The 19,148-nt window shown below is 35.8% G+C and overlaps 2 protein-coding genes across 2 annotated transcripts; one reads left to right on the top strand and one right to left on the bottom strand.

Annotated features, from left to right (window-relative positions):
• The first annotated feature begins 2,175 nt into the window (after nt 1-2,175).
• On the top strand, nt 2,176-4,215 carry LOC110929774. Its single transcript, XM_022172953.1, has one exon. It carries the CDS (start codon nt 2,176-2,178, stop codon nt 4,213-4,215), a length of 2,040 nt encoding a protein of 679 aa, XP_022028645.1.
• An 8,962-nt stretch (nt 4,216-13,177) lies between these two features.
• On the bottom strand, nt 13,178-16,092 carry LOC110875557 (aquaporin PIP2-2). The gene is made up of 4 exons (XM_022123757.2): nt 15,699-16,092; nt 14,745-15,040; nt 13,637-13,777; nt 13,178-13,542 (listed from the first exon to the last, which is right to left on the bottom strand). The coding sequence occupies exons 1-4, from the start codon at nt 16,015-16,017 to the stop codon at nt 13,429-13,431; spliced, it is 870 nt and encodes a 289-aa protein (XP_021979449.1). The 5' UTR covers nt 16,018-16,092; the 3' UTR covers nt 13,178-13,428.
• Nucleotides 16,093-19,148: the final 3,056 nt, after the last annotated feature.

Here is a 19,148-nt window from a genome sequence, read left to right as displayed (position 1 = left end):
TTATTACCCACATAAATACCATCTCATAAACACTTTTGATTCGTCATAAGACTGAACCATTTGCAAGTTATTGCAATGACAACCGTTAGTTACGACGGTTGCGTTTATGAGCTATAACTATGGAAATGCAGGACCAAAATGAGTATGAACGACTTACAGAAGTATGTTCTTGCTTATAGAGCAGAGAAAATGACTTGAGAGCTTAGAATGATCAGTAGATGAGTTGTTTGAGGTGTGGTGAACATATGCTCACAATGTGGCTATTTATAATGTTCAAAAGGCCTTTAGATCATCACAACTCATGCTACAACTGATCATGGATGATGGGCAGGTGTCCCTAAGTGTTATGGGTCGAGTAGGGGGCACCCATGCCTCATTGATTGATGTTTGGTCGTTCAAATGCTCCAAAAGGCAAGTAGTTACAAGCATTCTGCATCTGGGCGTCTAATGCGGCCCGCATGGGAGTTCCATGCGTTTATAATGCGGGCCGCCTGGGATTTAAATACCAGACGAGTAAAAGAGGAGGCTCGCGGCCCGCCTCAACTTAACCAGACATGCAATGCGGGTCGCGTAGGGCCTGTTTTTCAGATTTTTAAAATCTTTTGAAATGATTACGAAATCTTGGTAATTAATAACGAAATCTTTCGTAATGATTTACCTGACCTTTCGGGTTTGAAGGGGTAACTTTGCGGTTTGGCCCTCGGTTATTTACCGATAGGGGCCTCGTGTTATTTACCCGCATTATAAAGTCCCCGGTTTATTTATTAATTATACAGAAAGCCTTAACTTTCATTATTGACGCTTTTAACCCTTCTCATACGAATTTGAGTATAACTCTTTCGTTTTAAGACGGAACTTCGCGGAATTTATACAGTATATTCTAGTGAGCGTATAATACTGTTACGGAGCCTTGGGAACGTTAAAGGGTCACTCAGAGGTAATATTAAACATGTTGACACAGTTAACCCCTGTAGCTCGTAATCTCTCACTTTCTTCCGCGTTTCGCTTCCGCACGATCTATGATTTGTTCGTTTGAAGGTTTAAGCATTATTTAGGGTTACTATACAGTATATTTACCCTTGTTGACATTTATAGCCCTCGAATTTATATACTTTCAAGGTTTGTCAAAATTAGTCCTTTATTTATTATAGATGCCACGTGTAAACAAATGACACGTGTTAACACATCATTGGACACAAAAATTCGAGGTGTTACACTTTACCCGTCAACCTCGATGATGGATATGTCAATTCAGATCATAGAGGTAATCGTGATCTCGGCAATCCCACAGATGAAGACCCGTTTTTCAACATCGACGACTTGAGAGATGCAATCCCCGATGACGAACCTTATAGTGTTCCCGGTTATCAATCACCGGAACATGTAAGTGTGCATACAGAAAATTCCGATGATGGGGGTTATTATGATGATCGGGTGAACGATGATGAAGATTGGGGGTACATCAATCGGGGTAATGACTACCGTGCGATAGGGTATGAAGATGAAGAGTTTGGCTATCAAAATGCCAACCACGTTAGGGATGATGATTATGATCGTGGGAATAGAAGGAATGACGGTTACGAAAATAACCGCCAACCACGAAACAACTACCAACGGAACCGGAATGATGGGTTTTACAACAACAACAATGCTAACCCTAACCGGATTCCTCGTTTCGTGGGAGGTGGTCATCAAGGGGGTAACCGAGGTGGAAATCGGAGAGATGATAGAAGAGATGCTGGAAGGGGTGAGAGAAGGGATGAGAGAAGAGACGATAGAAGGGATAACCGAAGAATGGATGAGCAAGAAGTTAATGGTCCTTATCGTCGTCAACAACCTCCACGGGGAGTGAATGACCGTTTCAGGCCGATTGTCACCGAAAACGATTCACCCGTTGTTTGTGAGCGAAGGATGTTTGATTGTAAACCACACTACATCAACATACTTCCTCATTTCAATGGGAGGTCCAACGATGAGCCATATACGCATTTGGCAGAATTTTCTTCGGTTTGCAACACTATCGGGGGGCACAATTTTGCATTAGAGGAGGTTAAACTTCGCTTGTTCCAATTCTCATTAAAGGACAAAGCGAAGCAATGGTTCCTTACACTCCTGGCCAATAGCATCCGCACATGGGGAGAGATGCAACAAGCATTTTTAGATGAATATTACCCTATGGCAAATACCGACGACGCTCGCGATGAAATTAGGTCTTTTCGCCAATTGTCGGGCGAATTGTTGCATGAAGCCTTTACAAGATTTAAGGAAATGATGCGGAGATGCCCACATCATCAAATCGAGAAGTGGGAATTGGTGAAGTGTTTTGTACGTGGGTTGGATGATGCAACATGGAATCGTCTCGAGTCGACAAGTAGCGGGACTCTTCTGAGCAACCATGAAGACGATGATTGGGAGTTTCTAGAACGAATGAGCAAACGGTCAAAAGAAAAAGAATCGGGCGATCGAGCCAAGAAACATCCTATTTCTCGGTCACTTCCCGATCTTGACTCTAAAGATCGGATTTCTACTCTAGAGCGGGAAATGGCTCGAATGAAGAAGAAAGAAGTGGGTGCAATACAACATAGCGTATGTGAAGAATGTGGTGACATCGGTCACAGGACCGAGAATTGCCAAGCCACCGCGGATGTGAATCAAGTGTATGGAGACCGGAGGCAATATGATATGAACTCCAACACTTACCACCCCGGATTGAGGAACCATCCTAACTTTAGGTATGGTAACGCCTCCAACCAAATGAACCCGAATTTCCAATCGGGAAATCAAGGTGGGTATTCGCACCAAAATCGCCAAGGAGGTAACCAAGGGGGTTATCAAAGGAACAACAATCAAACTGGTGGCAATGACTTGAGTGCCAAAATAGATGCTTTGCTGAATATGCAAAAAGAATCTCAAAACAATATAAAAGAATCTCACAATGACATTAAGGAGATAAAGAAGACGAACGAGATTCGGGACAAAGCACATGAGGCATTGGCAAAGCAAGTGGGCCAACTCGCGGAGGAAATGGCTCAAATAAGGGGAAGCATGGGAAAGCTTCCAAGTGACACTACAGTGAACCCGAAGCATCAAGGTTTTAGCACAAGCAAAGTGAGGGATGCACGCGTTAGCGCGGTAAGTATTCTTTTAAATGATGAAGTTTGTAGTGTTGAAAGCATTCCACCACCACAATTCGTTGATGGTGTAGTGGAAAATATAGGTGAGGAGCCGGAAAGTGAAAATGAACAAGAAACGATTTCACAAAGTAAAGTTGAAAATATAACTAAAAATTCTTTTTGTGAAAATTGTTTAAATCAACTTAACCCGATTAATGCATCAAAAGTTGAGGAACGGTGCCCACCGAAGGACGAGGGGTGGGAAAATTTTAAGCAAGCTAAAATTAATTTACCGTTACTAGATGACAATAAAAAGGTTCCGGCTCATGTGGAATGCTTAAAGGAGTTAAGCATCGAAAAACGGCACAACAAATTACCCGAACCGGTTGATTTGATATCTCATGTGAGTGTCGTTTTATCGAGTGCCCTTCCCCAAAAAGCTCAAGATCCGGGAGACCCTCTTATTCCAATTCAAATCGGAACATTTAAAATCAAGAGGGCGCTCCTAGATCTTGGAGCTTGTGTGAGCATCTTGCCCAGAAGTTTGTATGACCAATATGATTTTGGTCCATTAAAAAAATTTGATACTCCCGTGGTATTGGCCGATCAGACTCCCACGCATCCAAGGGGGATGGTGGAGGATGTGATTGTTAAGGTGGATGATTGCTACTACCCAGTTGACTTTTTGGTAGTAGACTATGTTGGGTGTGTTGGGGACACCCAACCGATAGTCATACTGGGTAGACCGTTCCTGGCAACTGCTAATGCCATAATAAATTGTGCAACGGGAACGGTAAGCATGAAGTTTGGGGACCGGGAATTAAATTTAAATGTTTTTCCAAAATTTACTAACTCACTCGGTGAGGATAAGTGTCCTAAAAAGGACATGAATCCAAACAAAAAGGTTTGTGCTATGGTTGGTAGGTTTGGAGAAACAAAGAAGAAGACGGTCAAGAAGAAGAAAGCAAAGAAGTCACCTCTAGAAAAGAAAAAAGAAGAGGAGGTGCGGAAGTTTGGACCGTTTGGCAACAAATGGTACGAATCACCGGTGGGTTATTTTGAGGAGCTCGTGGACGGCAAGCATGCCATTCGACCACCATGAGGTGGTAAGTTTATTGTTGTTGTATATTTTATTTTGCATTTCGTTTTAGTGTTATCCGTAGTTTAGTTAGTATTGTTGTTGTTGTACAATTTTGTTATTTCAATTTAGTAGTTAAATGAACGTTGTGGGTGTGTTCTCTATATAACCCTCACGAGACCTCTCGTCCTCCCGAGCTATCGGGTGGTTTAAAAGGGCTTGTTGCATAAGCTAAATGCAACCGTGATTCCTACGAAAGTGAGTTAGGCTTGTAATTGTTGTAAATTATTTTTCCACAAAAATCAAGGTAATTTAACGCATGATTTGGTAACACTTTTATAAAAATGGTAGAACTAACCACCTAACAAATTTCAATGGTTGTAAGAAGCATGCTTCTACACAAGGGTTTAGATTTGTAGGTACACCATGTTCGCGGGACAACTGTTTTTGTGAAGAGAAGAAGAAGACAGGAGCATCTAGCGATAAAAAATCAGGTGCATGCGTTTCCTTTTTACCTTGATTCTTAGATTAGTAATAAGTGGATTGTAATTGTATGTTATTCTTCGGGGTGGAAATTTTGGGAGGTTAGTCGTGTCACATCCCTTGTGCATTTTAAAACTCTAGTTCTTACACATTGAGGACAATGTTTACCTCAAGTGTGGGGATGGGGGAGTAGTAAAAGTTTTCGATTTTTACCCGTTCATTTAAACACTACACATTGAGGACAATGTTTACCTCAAGTGTGGGGATGGGGGAAAATTTCAAAAAAAAAAATTCAGAAAATGTCTTGTTTCGAAAAGCGATCTTAAAGCACAAGTAACTAAGTCAATGAGGGATGTCACAACCCATTTGGTCTTTTGTCATGGTCAAGTTCAAATTAATAGCATGACGGGTATTTAGCGGGTGGTTATTTGGGAATAATCCGCCTAAGAAACTAGTATATCATGCATATCACATATCATACCCTTATACGTGAGGTTTGAGCCACTTTTATATCATAGAATTGCATTTACATGTTTCTTTGTTGAGTGGACCATTAGTCATGTATTGTAGAACTTGCATCTTTGATACGTTTGAGACCATAGACCAAATACAAGCACGAGAATGATTAAGGCATTAGGTGAACCTTTTCCTTTAAAACCAATTATTTATCCTTACCCAAACAAATCCCTAGTCGCCCACTTTGAGCCTAACCCTTTCGTTTGACAACCCATTTAGCCCATAACCTTAAACCTTTTCTTTTAAACCTGTGTGATGAAGATTCGATTGTAGGATTATTTGTTTGTATAGTTGTGATTTATTCATATAAAAAAAACTAAAAAAAAAGAAAAAGAGCAAAAATTCAGAAAATGTTATAAAAAAATGAAAAAGCGTTAAAAAAACACAAAAAGATGTGTTAGTAGTTGTTGAATAAAAGGCGAAAGTTGTTGCCTTATAGTTGATGTTTATATTTAGTTTTGTTTAGTTTAGTGGTTTGTAATAAAAATCGAATTTTCATCACCTTAGCCACTTTCAATATCATACTTCCTACCCTTAGCCTAGCCCCGTTACAACCCTTACAAAGACCTTATGACTTGTGCTTAGTATTCGTGTTCGGTGGTGGAGAATGATTGAGTTGCAAGCCTATGCGGGTACGTGTTCTAATCGGTTTTGAGTGATTATGTTTGAAAGTGCTAATACATTATAAAAATTAGCCAATTTATAAACCGAGTGGAGAGAACATTGTGAGGGATGTGCATGATTTGCTAGTTTCAAGGGCGGGTTAATCTTGGATAACCATTCTTATATGATTAATCATTTATTGCTAAATATGTTGAAAACTGTAAAAAGTTTGAACCGGGTATGACTTTAGACCTTAACCTTAGTCTCGAGAATGGGACGTGTGTTTCTCGTTCGACCCACGTAAAAGTGAAAAACAGATTTGCTTGAGGGCAAGCAAAAGACAAGTGTGGGGATGTGATGGAGAGGGTGAAACCCGAACTTTAAAGTGTTCCTCTTGTGTGTTTTGTTTAGTTTTAAATAATTATATGCATTGAATAAGTTAACTACGAGAAATTGTGGCTATGCAGGTTAAATTGTTTAATTCGTGAAAGTTAACGGGTTTAGAGGCGAAGTGGAATGTCTGATGTGTGGTCCCGGTAAAAGATTCGAAGATGAGCAAAGGAAAAGTGCATATGTTAATTGATGGCAGGGACTTGGACGTACATATGGAATATTGGTGGATGATTTTTGTTGTGATTTTAAATTTAAATTAAATAATCAATATCAAACACTCATCCTAAATATCATGTGACATAGGAAACGTCATCATCTGAACATGATAACTCAAATGGGTGGCTAAATATAGTAATAAAAGGGCACCATTATCACGATGGATTGGCATCAATTTGTGTTGACAAGAGTGACACACGTGTACATGGGCTTGACTCACCATCAAATATATCAAGTCAACAATTCCATCATCTATCATCTCTACAACCCGAATTCATCATCATCACACAATCAATCATCAAACCCTAATTCACCAATCCATCATCCTTCTCACCATCATCATTCCATAAACCCTAATTCTCCATCATTCCTCCATCCTACAAGCTTCAAGATGACTCCATCCGCATTCCAACCATTCGGTGATCAAGTTGCATCAACCATGAGCGGCTAATCATCTCGGTTTCACCCCGGCGTAGGTAGTTGTTAATTCAAGTGTTTCGAATTGTTCTTGTTTCATCTTAGTGACAATTTGTGTTTGGTTTTTGAAACTTTTGACAATAGTATTACATTTGTTACGAATTCATGAATTGTCGAACGATGTTAAAAGTTATGACTTTGTGAAACGGTGATATGTAATTGTACGTTGTCGTTGTTAGGATTTACTTGTGTTGATTACAAAGTGTCTTTTTGTCCGTTCTCCGGGACGTTGATAGTTAGTAGCACCTAAGTCACGGTACACTAAATCCGTTAATCGAATGCATTTGAGTTGAAACTAAAACTTGTAGAAATCCTAGGTTAACAATTACCGAAGCCGGGCGTGATTCCTTTTCATTATTATTGTTCTAGTAACCGTTTTTATTGCAATTGTTAAGTAGTATTTGTCAATCATTCTCAATAATCCATTTAGTTAAAAATCATATCTTTCAATTAAACGAAAACACAAAAATACTTTAGCAAGCTTCGTAAATTGTGACTATTGTTTTAATTCATTCGAATCCACACACAAACCACATACTCTTCGTGGTTCGACCCCTTACTACCACTAACACATTGTTAAGGGTAATTTGGGCTTATAAATTTTATCTTTGACCGGAGCGCGACACTCCGATCAACCACCTATATCTAAAGCTAACCAGAGAACAGTTTTTGTCTTTTTAGCAATGTCTGTTAGTTGAGATATTGGGAGATCAAGATCGGTTTTGTAAGTTAAAAGTTTTAATTTTTCTTTCTTTAAATCAAAACCCAGATCAGGATTAAAACAGTTAAAGTTTCTACACTTGTTCCATAAAATGGAATATTCCGGCACCAGGGAGAAGGGGTTAGTGGGGAGTGAAGTGGGTTGTTTGTTAGGGGTGGGAGAAAAGCAACGCCGGCGGGGAAGATGGCTGCAGCCACAAAGGATGCATGGCAGCCACTGAGACAAAAGGAGGAAAACATGGTGCCAAGAGACTGGAAACTGGAAATTGTGGTGGTGATCATTTCTAGAAGAGAGAGAGAGAGAGAGGGGGGGGAGAGAGAGAGAGAGAGAGTGTGTGAAGGGGGGTATTTATGAAATAATTAAATGCTAATTTCTTTTATTTATTAAATAGTTTAAATAATTAGGTATAAAGACTAAACTACCCTTATGTGACTATACTTAACTGAATATTTTAACCAGGTTAGGGCCAAAGGACGTAAGGTGTAATGAGTTTTCCAAATAAAAGATTGTGACTGTAATTATTGAAAGTTAAAAGTCATCCATTGCAACCTGCTACAAACATAAAGGACGAAAAATTGTACCAATACCAATACCAACACCATCAATCGTTATTTATTTATTTTTAAATAATATTTATACAAAAGAAAGGTTTTGTTATATTCTTTTTTATATATAATTATTAGTTATCAGTTATCGCTTGTCTTTTTTTAATAAAAATGACTGCTCATATATTATTCGGCTCTAAATATATTCAGATTTTTTTAGTCGAAGATTGTTAAAAATTTATTCACATCCAAAACCAACGGTTACCTGTTTACTAACTGAACCATCAATTTCGATTACCAAACCGATAAGAGTAAACTTCCGTTTTGCTCCTTGTGGTTTGGTCATTTTAACGGTTTTGCTCCAATAGTTTAAAAATAGCCATTTTCCTCCCTGATCTTTCGAGTTTGTCGCCAGTTTGCTCCCTAATCTTTCGAGTTTGTCGCCAGTTTCATCCCTGATGGAGTTAGAGGCTGGGAGCAAAATGAAGATAAGTTAGAAAAATCAAGGAGGAAAATGACTATTTTTAAACTATTGGAGCAAAACCATTAAAATGACCAAATCACGGGGAGCAAAACGGAAGTTTACTCAACCGATAAACCGTAGAGTATGAACATTTCAAAAGTTAAACATCGGTTCAAGCTTTGTTTAACACATAGCCGAACCAAACCAACTCATATCCCCTTGAGTTACCAAAAACAGACTTATTGAGGCTTTAATGAATTATTCCTTGTTTTGGGATGAAAATGGATGTTTAACCACACCTGATGAACTTTTTGCTAAAGTAACGTTCCATTAAATTAAAAAACTACAAGTAAATACAAACAAAATAAATAAATAGATAAATAAATGTGGGCAAGCTAAAATGACCTAACACGTTTTGCTGTCATTATTAATACTCCTTGGTTAAATTAAAAAAAAAAGTGATAATTAAAAATAATACTAAGTGCAATGTACACCACACAACCCTATATCACCCACCTCATCACCATTAGCATATAAATTATACCTTCATAATTATCATTTATATAACTATGAGGAAAATAAAACATTAACAAACTGATACATTATCTTTTTATTAAAAAATATATAATTTATTATTGTAGAAAAAAAGGTCCACCAGAAGAATTGCAATAATACCAGCTAAACATGAAGGGTACATGGATGTGCTTTTAAGCTAACTAGCGAGAATCTGCGCGTTGCAGCGGAGTCGATAATATAGGCCGAAAACATAATTCAAACCTAAAAATGTTAAAAATCATATATACGTTGTGTGTGTATATATATAGGGTTCGGATCATGTAAGAAGCACTAGGCTTATAATTGAGAAACTATACATATGTGTATATTACGAAAAGCTTAGCGAAATGTGTAGTCCAGAATGTTTCTCAAGTTTCTTAAATAAGGTGGACTTCTCTAAGGATTCCTACCCTATATATATAAAAGCACTGTTTCGCGGCTGCAATGCACGAGAAACCCTTATGATAAACATTATATAGTATACTACAACATGTTTTTATCTAGTGGGAAACCAGAACGTTGCGACGGAGTTGACAATTTACATCTGAATTATTAACTAACTTCTCTGAAATTACAAAATACATTTTTTTATGTTAAATTTGTTTAATTTGTTTCACTAATTAGTCCTTTAGTTCAAATACACAAATACAATAGAATGTATTTCTGAATATATGTTATTGATGAATCCGATGAGTTTATTATCCATAAGCTTATTTTTGTTATCTAACTTATAATAAAAGACTCCAAATAATGCCACATGACATTCTCTCCTTCAAGCTCATAAATTTTATTTATATTTGTTTAATAAATTCTTTTAATATTAATATTAATTAATAACTAATATATAGATAGGATATCCCTTATTTTTATTTTTATCTTTATCTAAAATTAATAAATAACTTCAATTTTGCAATTTAGACCATTTGTTTTTTTTTACTTTTAACCCAAAGTTTTTCACCTTTTGAAATTTAAACCCAACTCTTTTTTATTTTCAATTTTGGTCCACCATACTTTTCATCTTTCCCAAGTTTTTCGTTTCGTTCTAAATTTTGTGAGTTAACGCACCGCAACGTGCGTGTGAGGTTCAACATTTTTTCGTATATTTTTTCCTGTTTAACTGGCCCGTCGCGCCACATCTATTTTTCTTAGTTTGACAAGTTCGTCCAACACGCGGGTCCTGGATGGACTTAGTTATTTTTTTCTGTGTTTTACGTTTCGATTTAATTTCTCAGTTACGAGCGTGCGTGATTCAAATATTTTACGTCTACTTCTCGCTCGGCGTTATTTTTTTCCCGTTTTTATTTATTTTGTTTTTACGAGTTTTTTCTGTGTTGGTGGTCGCTGACAATAGTATAGTATTGCTACTACTTAACACACTTTATGACAACCGCTGCAACGCAGGGGCTTAATACTAGTTTATAAATAATCTAATGTATAATATAGATTTATTAAACATAAATGCCATTGATTAAGGGAAGATGGGTATGAATGGAAGAAAATGACAAAAAAAAAAAATTAAGCATTTTAACTTTATCCTTCATATGTCATCTTAAAATTTCATAAAAATTTACCTTTATGTACATAGATAATATAACAAGTTTAATTTTGTATTTATTTTCTGGGTTAGGATATAATAGAAAGTTTTTTTTTTTTTTTTTTTTTTTGTTAGGAAGGCTAGAAAGTAATCTTGATCGTCAATTGATTTAATCAATGGCTAAGATTAAATGAGTGAAATTGAAGATCAAAAAGAAGCGTGTGGGTTTGTGTAAGGGCATTGTAGTCAATTCAGTACAATAGTTTCTCTCTCCTCCAATTTCCTCCCATTTTTTAAACGTTAATAACTTTTTCATACGACATTATTTTTTATAAAAATCGCACAAAAAAAACGAGCGTTTTTTATCTTTAAAACGAGTGTACTATTGCGATATTTTCGAAAAAAAATTTCGAAAACCTAGTTGCGTAAATGCAATGGAAAAAAAACCAGTTGCGTAAAACGTAATGGAAAAAAAAACGTAAAAAATGACATTTTTCTAAAACGCAATGCACCAAAAACACAAAGAAATGTCTTATTTCTAAAACGTAATGGCCAGAAAACACAAAGAAATGTCTTTTTTCTAAAACGCAATAGCCTAAAAACACAAAAGAAATTGCACTTTCTAAAACGCAATGGACTGAAAACGCATAAAAATATCTTATTTCTAAAACGCAATGGCCAAAAAACACACAAGAAAGTGTTCTCTCTAAAACGCAATGGACTGAAAACACATAAAAATGTGTTTTACCTGAAACGCAATGACTAAAAACACTTCAAAAACTGTCTACGAAAATGAGGCAATTTCTAGAAAATTAAATTTTTTGTTACAGTTTTATTAAAGCAATTTAATAAAAAAAACCCCAGCCAGGGGCTCTGCCACTTGGACCCCGCCAGGGGCTGCCGCCCCTTTGACCCTGCTCACAGGGGCGCTGCCCCGGACCCCGCCAAGATCGTAAAACGCAATGACTCAATTCAAAAACCCAGATCGTAAAAATGTAATTCAAAAAATTCTTACATAGATCGAAGCCGATTTCTTCACCGATTGACGAAATTTGAATGTTAGAAACACTTATCAGCGATTGAATCGAACGAATCGAGTGATTCTCTTCAAAATCACAGGAAAAAATAAGATATTGTATGAAATTAAACTGGGTTTCTTCAAAAAAGTTGAAGAACACGTTGATTTGGTGTTTAAATCATTGATTGGTAACGAAAATCGCACTATAATGTAGTGATTATTGAGATAGAAAGTGAAGAAAAGATTGAATATGGTGAGTTTTGAAGTTATAGAGAGAAGAACAAAGGAGAAGATTGGGTAACATTGACTAAAATACCCTTCCTCTTTATTTTAATTTTCCCACATGTTATAATCTTATTGCTTACTATCAAAATAAACTTCATATTTGATCCTCACCCTTTATTTTCTTATTTACAGTTTTTTGATGTATTTTTAAGTTGATTATTATTACAATTCGGATTAGTAACAATGAGTAAGATTTTGATTTTTTTTTCTAACTTTGTGCTACAACCTTGAAAGATTAGTAAATATGCATCTGTTAAGTTTGATATTTGTTATCTCATTTTCTTTGTTTACCATTTGTGTATACATTTTTCTTTTGGATAACATAGTGGATACTTGTATTGTTGTATATATAATTTGTTATTGGTATTTTATATTCTACATTAGAAGTTTATAACCCTTTAATTAAAGCTCGAAAGGTAAACCACAAACAGACACGACTTATGATAGACATAAACATCTTTTAATATATTACTTACTACAAAAAATAGTCGTCGTAATATATAATTTATATCATGGTATAAGGTATACAATAGTGTCATCTGACCTTATCTTGTTAGTAGAAAAATAAAAGAGAAGATAATGAAAGTTCTAGTTGTTTAAAGAATATGCTTAAAGGATAATGGATGTTAATTCTTTAAAAAGATAAAATAATGATTTGTTTTTTTATTGATAAAGACATTGTCGGGTCCATATTTCTTTATTATTAAACCAAAAGGAGTTTCATATGTCTAAAGTCATTTGATCTTATCATAACTATTATTGTTAAAATTTCGAATAGATTTAAATTATTAACGTTTAACAAAACTTTAATAAGTAAAATATAACGATTTAAGCATTACTAGTTAGTAAATGGTTAAAACAATAGTTAAAAACGACGTTATAACATGTAACAAGACACAGATTGATGAATCAGAATAAAAATTGTTGGTTGTTAAAAAAAAAGTAGTTCGTTTCTAAACGTCTAATATACATTTATGATATAAATGTAACTCTAAAGCCACAAGAACCCTGAAAACATTCTGTTATCGATTTTTTCTCATATTCATGAAAAATTACGATCTCGATAGAGGTCTAAGAAATTTGTTTAAAATTTGTGACTATAAAAATAAATTTATGCGTTGTGTGTTATGATTATATAAGTATAAATTTGAAGAAAAAAAAATTACTCCGCATCACATATTTAACCTCAATAAATTAACAACCATTTTCGTGAACTTTTGATAACATAAATTTCATATCTCACACCATTTGATCTTGAAACCATTAGATATCAAAATCAAATTTAAAAAAAAAAAAAAGAAAGAAAAAAAAAACACACTTGCATACATATTAACGAAACTCAAAAGAAAATACAATTACAATAAACGATTTTTTTCAAAGATATCTACAAGCCAAGAACCACCATGGCTGGATGAACATCTTTCAAGCTTAAGCATTGCTTCGGAATGAACCAAGTGCTTTGATCGCGGCGGCTCTAAGCACAAACTGGTGGTAGACTGCAGCGGCGAATGCTCCGATGAATGGTCCAACCCAAAATATCCACTGCAATTTTGAAAGAAAAATATTAATGTGAATAAAAATTTTGTGCAAAATGTATATAAGATAACGAGTGAATTTAAAAATAAAAAAATCGTACTTGATCATCCCAGGCCTTTTCGTTGTTGTAGATCACCGCGGCGCCAAAACTTCTGGCAGGGTTGATACCGGTTCCGGTGATGGGAATGGTGGCCAAGTGCACCATGAATACGGCAAATCCTATGGGCAGTGGTGCCAATACCTTCATGTTTTCAAATTTTTTAAAATTAGAATAGAATATTCGTGTGTATATTTTAAATATGCAAAGGAAACATAAGTAAGCTAAGGGGAGGGGGGTGGTTCACTAGTGATAAAATTTATCACTCACAAGCACCAATCAAGTTCCGCCATGTCATCGACCATTTTTCCATCACTCACAACTTTTTTAGTGGGGGTGGTCATCACTCATCACCACACCCAACAATTTACCCCCAACCAACAAATACCCTCCCAAAACAAAACATTAACGCGTGATAAAGATAACGAAAATGGAATCGCGTGATTGTATAACGCGTTATAGCAAGGAGGCGGGGTGGGATTTTGGAAAGTATCACGCGTTATTAATGTTCCCGTTATACTATCACTGGACCGCCCCGTCCTCTCTAAGTACCCAAGTTCAAACCTAAATTTGAGACTATTTAATAGAGCTTGGACCTAAGTTTTATATATCGAATTTAGCTAGACTTGCAATCTTAAATAAGCCTTTTAACTCAACAGAGGTTACGTTATTTTTACTCGTACTCGTAAACTAGATCAATACAATAAATACTATTATACATCATGTCTGGATTTGAACTCTGGTCTTTTCTTCAAAACAAAAGAGTCTCTACCATATAATAATTTTTGTTTAATATAATAATTATATAACAAATAAAATTAATTTGTAAATATATATATATATATATAATAAGATAAATTAGTTAATTATTATATTAAATTATATAATTAGTAAAAAGAACTAAAAACGCGTAGATTTAAATTAAATTAAATTAAATTAATTAATAAATAAAAACGAGTCAACTCTTGAACGTACACCTTCAAGTAAATGGACTAAGCTAGAGCTCCGTTAAGTTAAACATAAGTCTCTTTTTAACTTTTAAGTTAAAAAAACGAGCTAGAGTCTAGCTTGTTTACACCCAACTCATAAAATAAAAGGAAGTGGTACTTACAGGAACATGGGAGTCTCGTGCACTCCTCTTAGGATCGGTGGCAGAGAAGACGGTGTAAACAAGGACAAAGGTGCCGATAATCTCAGCACCAAGTCCAGTACCCTTGTTGTAACCGTCAGCCAACTCGTTCGCACCACCACCGTACCTGTTGTAGTACGAGCTTTGGAAAGCCTTCACTAGACCCACACCACAAATCGCGCCCAAACACTGTGCTATCATGTACCCCAACGCCCTAATCAACGACACCTTTCTCGCCAAAAACAACCCGAATGTCACAGCCGGGTTAATGTGTCCTCCTGGTGCATTTTACCAACCACCAGTTAGTTTCAAACAAACTTACTTTTGACCGTACTAAATTCCAGAAATATAAGTTGTTACTTTTTACTCTGACAGTATAGTAACTCTGTGAGGACGGAACCAAAACTTTTTAGTGGCTCTGGTCAGTGATAACTAAGGGTATACGGGGCGCAATCGGGGAGGGAAGCGGTGAACCATTTCCCCGATCGGGAACACCGCCGCCATCCCCGCGGGGTCCCGAATCGGGGGTGAAGATGGGTGTGAGGTTACCGACGGAGAGAGGGGAAAGGTGGTGGGGCCAGCTTTGTTTCAACCAATCAATGCTTTTCTTTTTTTTTTTTTTTTTTTTTTTTTAAAAAAAAACCAATTCACCTAATAGGGGAGTGGCGCCATCAAATGGGGGTGTTAGGGGAGTTTAAGAGGGGAGTTGATGTGGCACACGGGGATTGGTTTGGCGTAAGAGAGTGCACTCACCTATTAGGTGTGCACCCCCTTCACCCTAAAAAGCCTAGCTTATGTTTTTCGTTTATTAAAAATAAAAAGAAGTGACCCTCAAATTTTACATGTAAAGAGTCAATAAATACTTGTGACCCGGGTCAAGAGACCTACTTGACATCCCTGTTTCGCCTCTTAGAGTGATTGATTTAATTTACTTACCAGAGATACCGGCGGTGCAGTAAACAAGAATAAAGATCATGCCACCAAAGGCCCAGGCGATGCCGAGGATGCCAACACCCCCACACTGATCAAGGTCCAATTTAGGATCAGTCTGGCTTTTATACCCGATAACGGTCAAAACGGTGACATAGAGGAAAAGGAGTGTGGCGACAAACTCGGCGATCAATGCACGGTAGAATGACCATTTGGTGAGCTCGTCCGCGTCAAAAAACGGAGCAGGCGGCGGGTCGTGGTAGTCCTTAGCGGCGTACTCGCTTCCGCCGCCGTGGTGCTCCGCCACTTCAACATCTTTAGTCATGGTTGTGGTGGTGAGGAGAGATTGAGAAGAGGTGAATAGTTGTGTGAGTGAAGTTGTGGTGTATGTGTTGTGATGGTAGGTATTTATGGAGGGTAGTGATAGACTAAAAGCATAATGATGCAAGACTCAATTATTGATGGCTTTAGCATATACTAAACTTGTAATTATTAAAATTATATTATATAAATTACAGCTCTACTTTTCTAATTTCATATTATATTATTGTGTATTTTTACATTATTAATAGCTTTTTACCAATTTTATTATATGGCAAAGTACATTTTAACAATTTTAATGTACCAACTTTATTATAGCAAAAAAAAAAAATTACACCGTTAGTACTTTGGTTTCTGCCAAATTTTAATATCAGGTACACTAATAGTTTTTTGTTGCAAAATCAGGTATTAGTGTTCTAATTTGTTACAATGTTGAGTACTAAGACCAAATCTTGTCACAATGTTAAGGACTAAAGCCAAACCTTGTTAACTTTTTTTGTTAAGTCTTACTGAAATGACTAAAATGTCCTTTCATATCTAGGGAGTCTATTTTTTAATTAATTATATTTGACTAAAATAATTTAAAGTTTTATTTATATTTATATTTTTATATATTTATGTTTTATTTATATTTTTTATAAAATTAAATGGATTTGAAGTTTATTATTTATAAACTTTGAGTTTATATATAATAATATGCTAGTAAAATAAACTACTTAACTTAATCTAAATAATATTATATATAAACTCAAAGTTTATAAATAATAAACTTCAAATCCATATAATTTTATAAAAAATATAAATAAAATAGATAGAAAATATAAAAAATATAAACATACATAAAACTTTAAATTATTTTAGTCAAATATAATTAATTAAAAATAGACTCTTTATTTATTAAAGGGCATTTTAGTCATTTTATTAAGACTTAACAAAAAAAAGTTAAAAAGGTTTGGCATTAAGACTCAACATTGTGACAAAATAGAAAGTTAATACCTGATTTTGCAACAAAAAACTATTAGACTGGCTCCAATGCGCACTTGGAGGGGATGCATTTGATGAGTTAGCATGCTGCACTTGGGAAGGATGGAGTGGAGTGAAGATGAAAGTGGGGTGCACGTATGTGGGGAAGTGCATCCAAGTGCAGAGAGAGAAAGTGGGCCCATTCGTTAATAAATCAATTTTAAGCTAAAAAAAAGAAAAATAGAGGAGAAAGGATGCATGTGGGAAGGATGGGTTGGAGTTAAATAGAGGAGAGAGAGTGCATGTGGGAAGGATGGGTAAAAAGCTGATGTGGCAGTGATGACTAGGATGCATGTAGTAAATGCAGGCTTATGCATTGCGGATAGTCTTAGTACCCAACATTGAAATTTGAGAGAAACCACAAGGTAATTTTTTGTTATAGCAAAACACATTGTACCAAATTTATTAAATTCAAAAGATCCTATTCTTAAAGTTTTTAGTAAAAGACATGATAATTTTAATGTTTTATCAGTTCAATGAGGTAGTTTATCTCTTGAATATATTTTTCTAACAGCAATTTTTAAATTTTTTAAAATAAATACACCAATATCTACACTCTGAATGATTTTAAGTTCTCAATATTTGATTGTGAAGCATAACATTTAACTACCAATTGTCCTGAAAGAGTAAATAGACATTAATTTTTTTTTTTTCTTCTTAAATTTGGATAATAAAACTTTTGTACACATATAAGGGAAGCCGTTATTAATATGACTTGTTTTAGATATATTTGCCGCCCATAATAAAGAAAAAACTAAAAATTGGTCACTTTCATGGTCCCGCAAATTCTGCTAACGGCTCTTTTACATTAAATTTAATGATTTTGTGTGTTACTTTAGTTCAACGGATTAATCTTTTTATGTTGGTGTTCTTATGTCCGTTAAGATAAAATTATGATATAAAAAGGAACATTTTCAGTTAAAATAGGGAGTCATCCTCTAGTTTCTCTTCTCGTAATATATTCAGTGAAATTTGTGTTTGTTGGGCTTGAATGTATGGGTTAAGAATTTTGGGCCTCAAAACCTTTCATGCTGGGATAGGGTATTAGGTTAAAATTGCAAAATGGGTTCATACTCGATACTTTTTTAATGGCGAACATTTGCTCCTACTCTATTATACTAATAATTTTAAATTAATCGTATATGCTTAAGTTTGAACATAGGACCTCTCGATAGTTACAGTCTGATTTGTTAATGCTTATATAAACCAGAATTAGAAGAAGAAAAAAAAAAAAAGAGGAAAAGAAAACCTATCGATGTCATTGAGCACATGGATGAAAAAAGGACAAAACGCAAACTCTAGAAAAAGTTTGGTATGAATAATCTCCATCTATGTTTTTTTTTTTGTGATTGAATTCTCGATTTTTCTTTCCATGTCATTTGGACATATCAGACGAAAGGTTTTAAATATTGTTCTCCAATACAAACTAGCCACATATATTAGACTATGGGGTATGGAGCGGGGTGGGGCGTAGGTTGGCTGAAAATGCCCAAGTCACCACTCCAGGTGGACTTGGGTTTGGGCGTGACCCCTTGGGCGGGAGTTTAAGCCCGGGCGTTGGGCATGCCCAGCGGTCCTACATGGCCGGCTCCTATTCGCTTGTTGGCTAGGTCATAGCGGGCCATGTTTAAATTTTAAGATATAACCGTTTGGCCAAGCCAAACGGTTCACCCACGCACCTGTCCACATCGCTATATAACCCCCAACCCCACCGGCTGTCCACATTGCTACCCCAACCCAAGTCACCTACCCGAACCGCTACCCACAAACACTTGATCGATGGCCTCTTGAACGCATGAGGAAGAGCTAGCCCTTGTCACGAGCGTTGTGGACGCGATGAAGGGTCGCCAACCCGGTGAGACCCGTTACTGGCCGGAAGCTTTTGCTAGCTACCGGCATAACGTGGGAAACGACTGGCACAATTTAAACGCGTGTGATGTATTGCATAATACATTCTTTATTCGTGTATAGTTTGTATAGATTTCCGTTATTTATAGTTTAATTTTAGTTAGAATTACGTGCTATTGATTATATTTGCATTTTCCAGGTCTTGGTATTAAAAGTTGCTGAAAATTGAGTGGAACCAAGCTGAATTGCTTAAACACCTAGTCC

This window comes from Helianthus annuus, chromosome 1, assembly GCF_002127325.2.
Source record: "Helianthus annuus cultivar XRQ/B chromosome 1, HanXRQr2.0-SUNRISE, whole genome shotgun sequence".
In the NCBI taxonomy this organism is placed as follows: Eukaryota; Viridiplantae; Streptophyta; class Magnoliopsida; order Asterales; family Asteraceae; genus Helianthus; species Helianthus annuus.
This window is presented reverse-complemented; position numbering and strand designations above follow the sequence as displayed.

Coding starts and splice junctions, on each gene's coding strand:
- LOC110929774 (XM_022172953.1), top strand. CDS start 2,176: ATGGCAAATACCGACGACGCTCGCGATGAAATTAGGTCTTTTCGCCAA.
- LOC110875557 (XM_022123757.2), bottom strand. CDS start 16,017: ATGACTAAAGATGTTGAAGTGGCGGAGCACCACGGCGGCGGAAGCGAG. Junction 15,041..15,698: donor CTGCACCGCCGGTATCTCTG/GTAAGTAAATTA, acceptor AAAATGCACCAG/GAGGACACATTAACCCGGCT. Junction 13,543..13,636: donor AAAAGGCCTGGGATGATCAA/GTACGATTTTTT, acceptor TCAAAATTGCAG/TGGATATTTTGGGTTGGACC.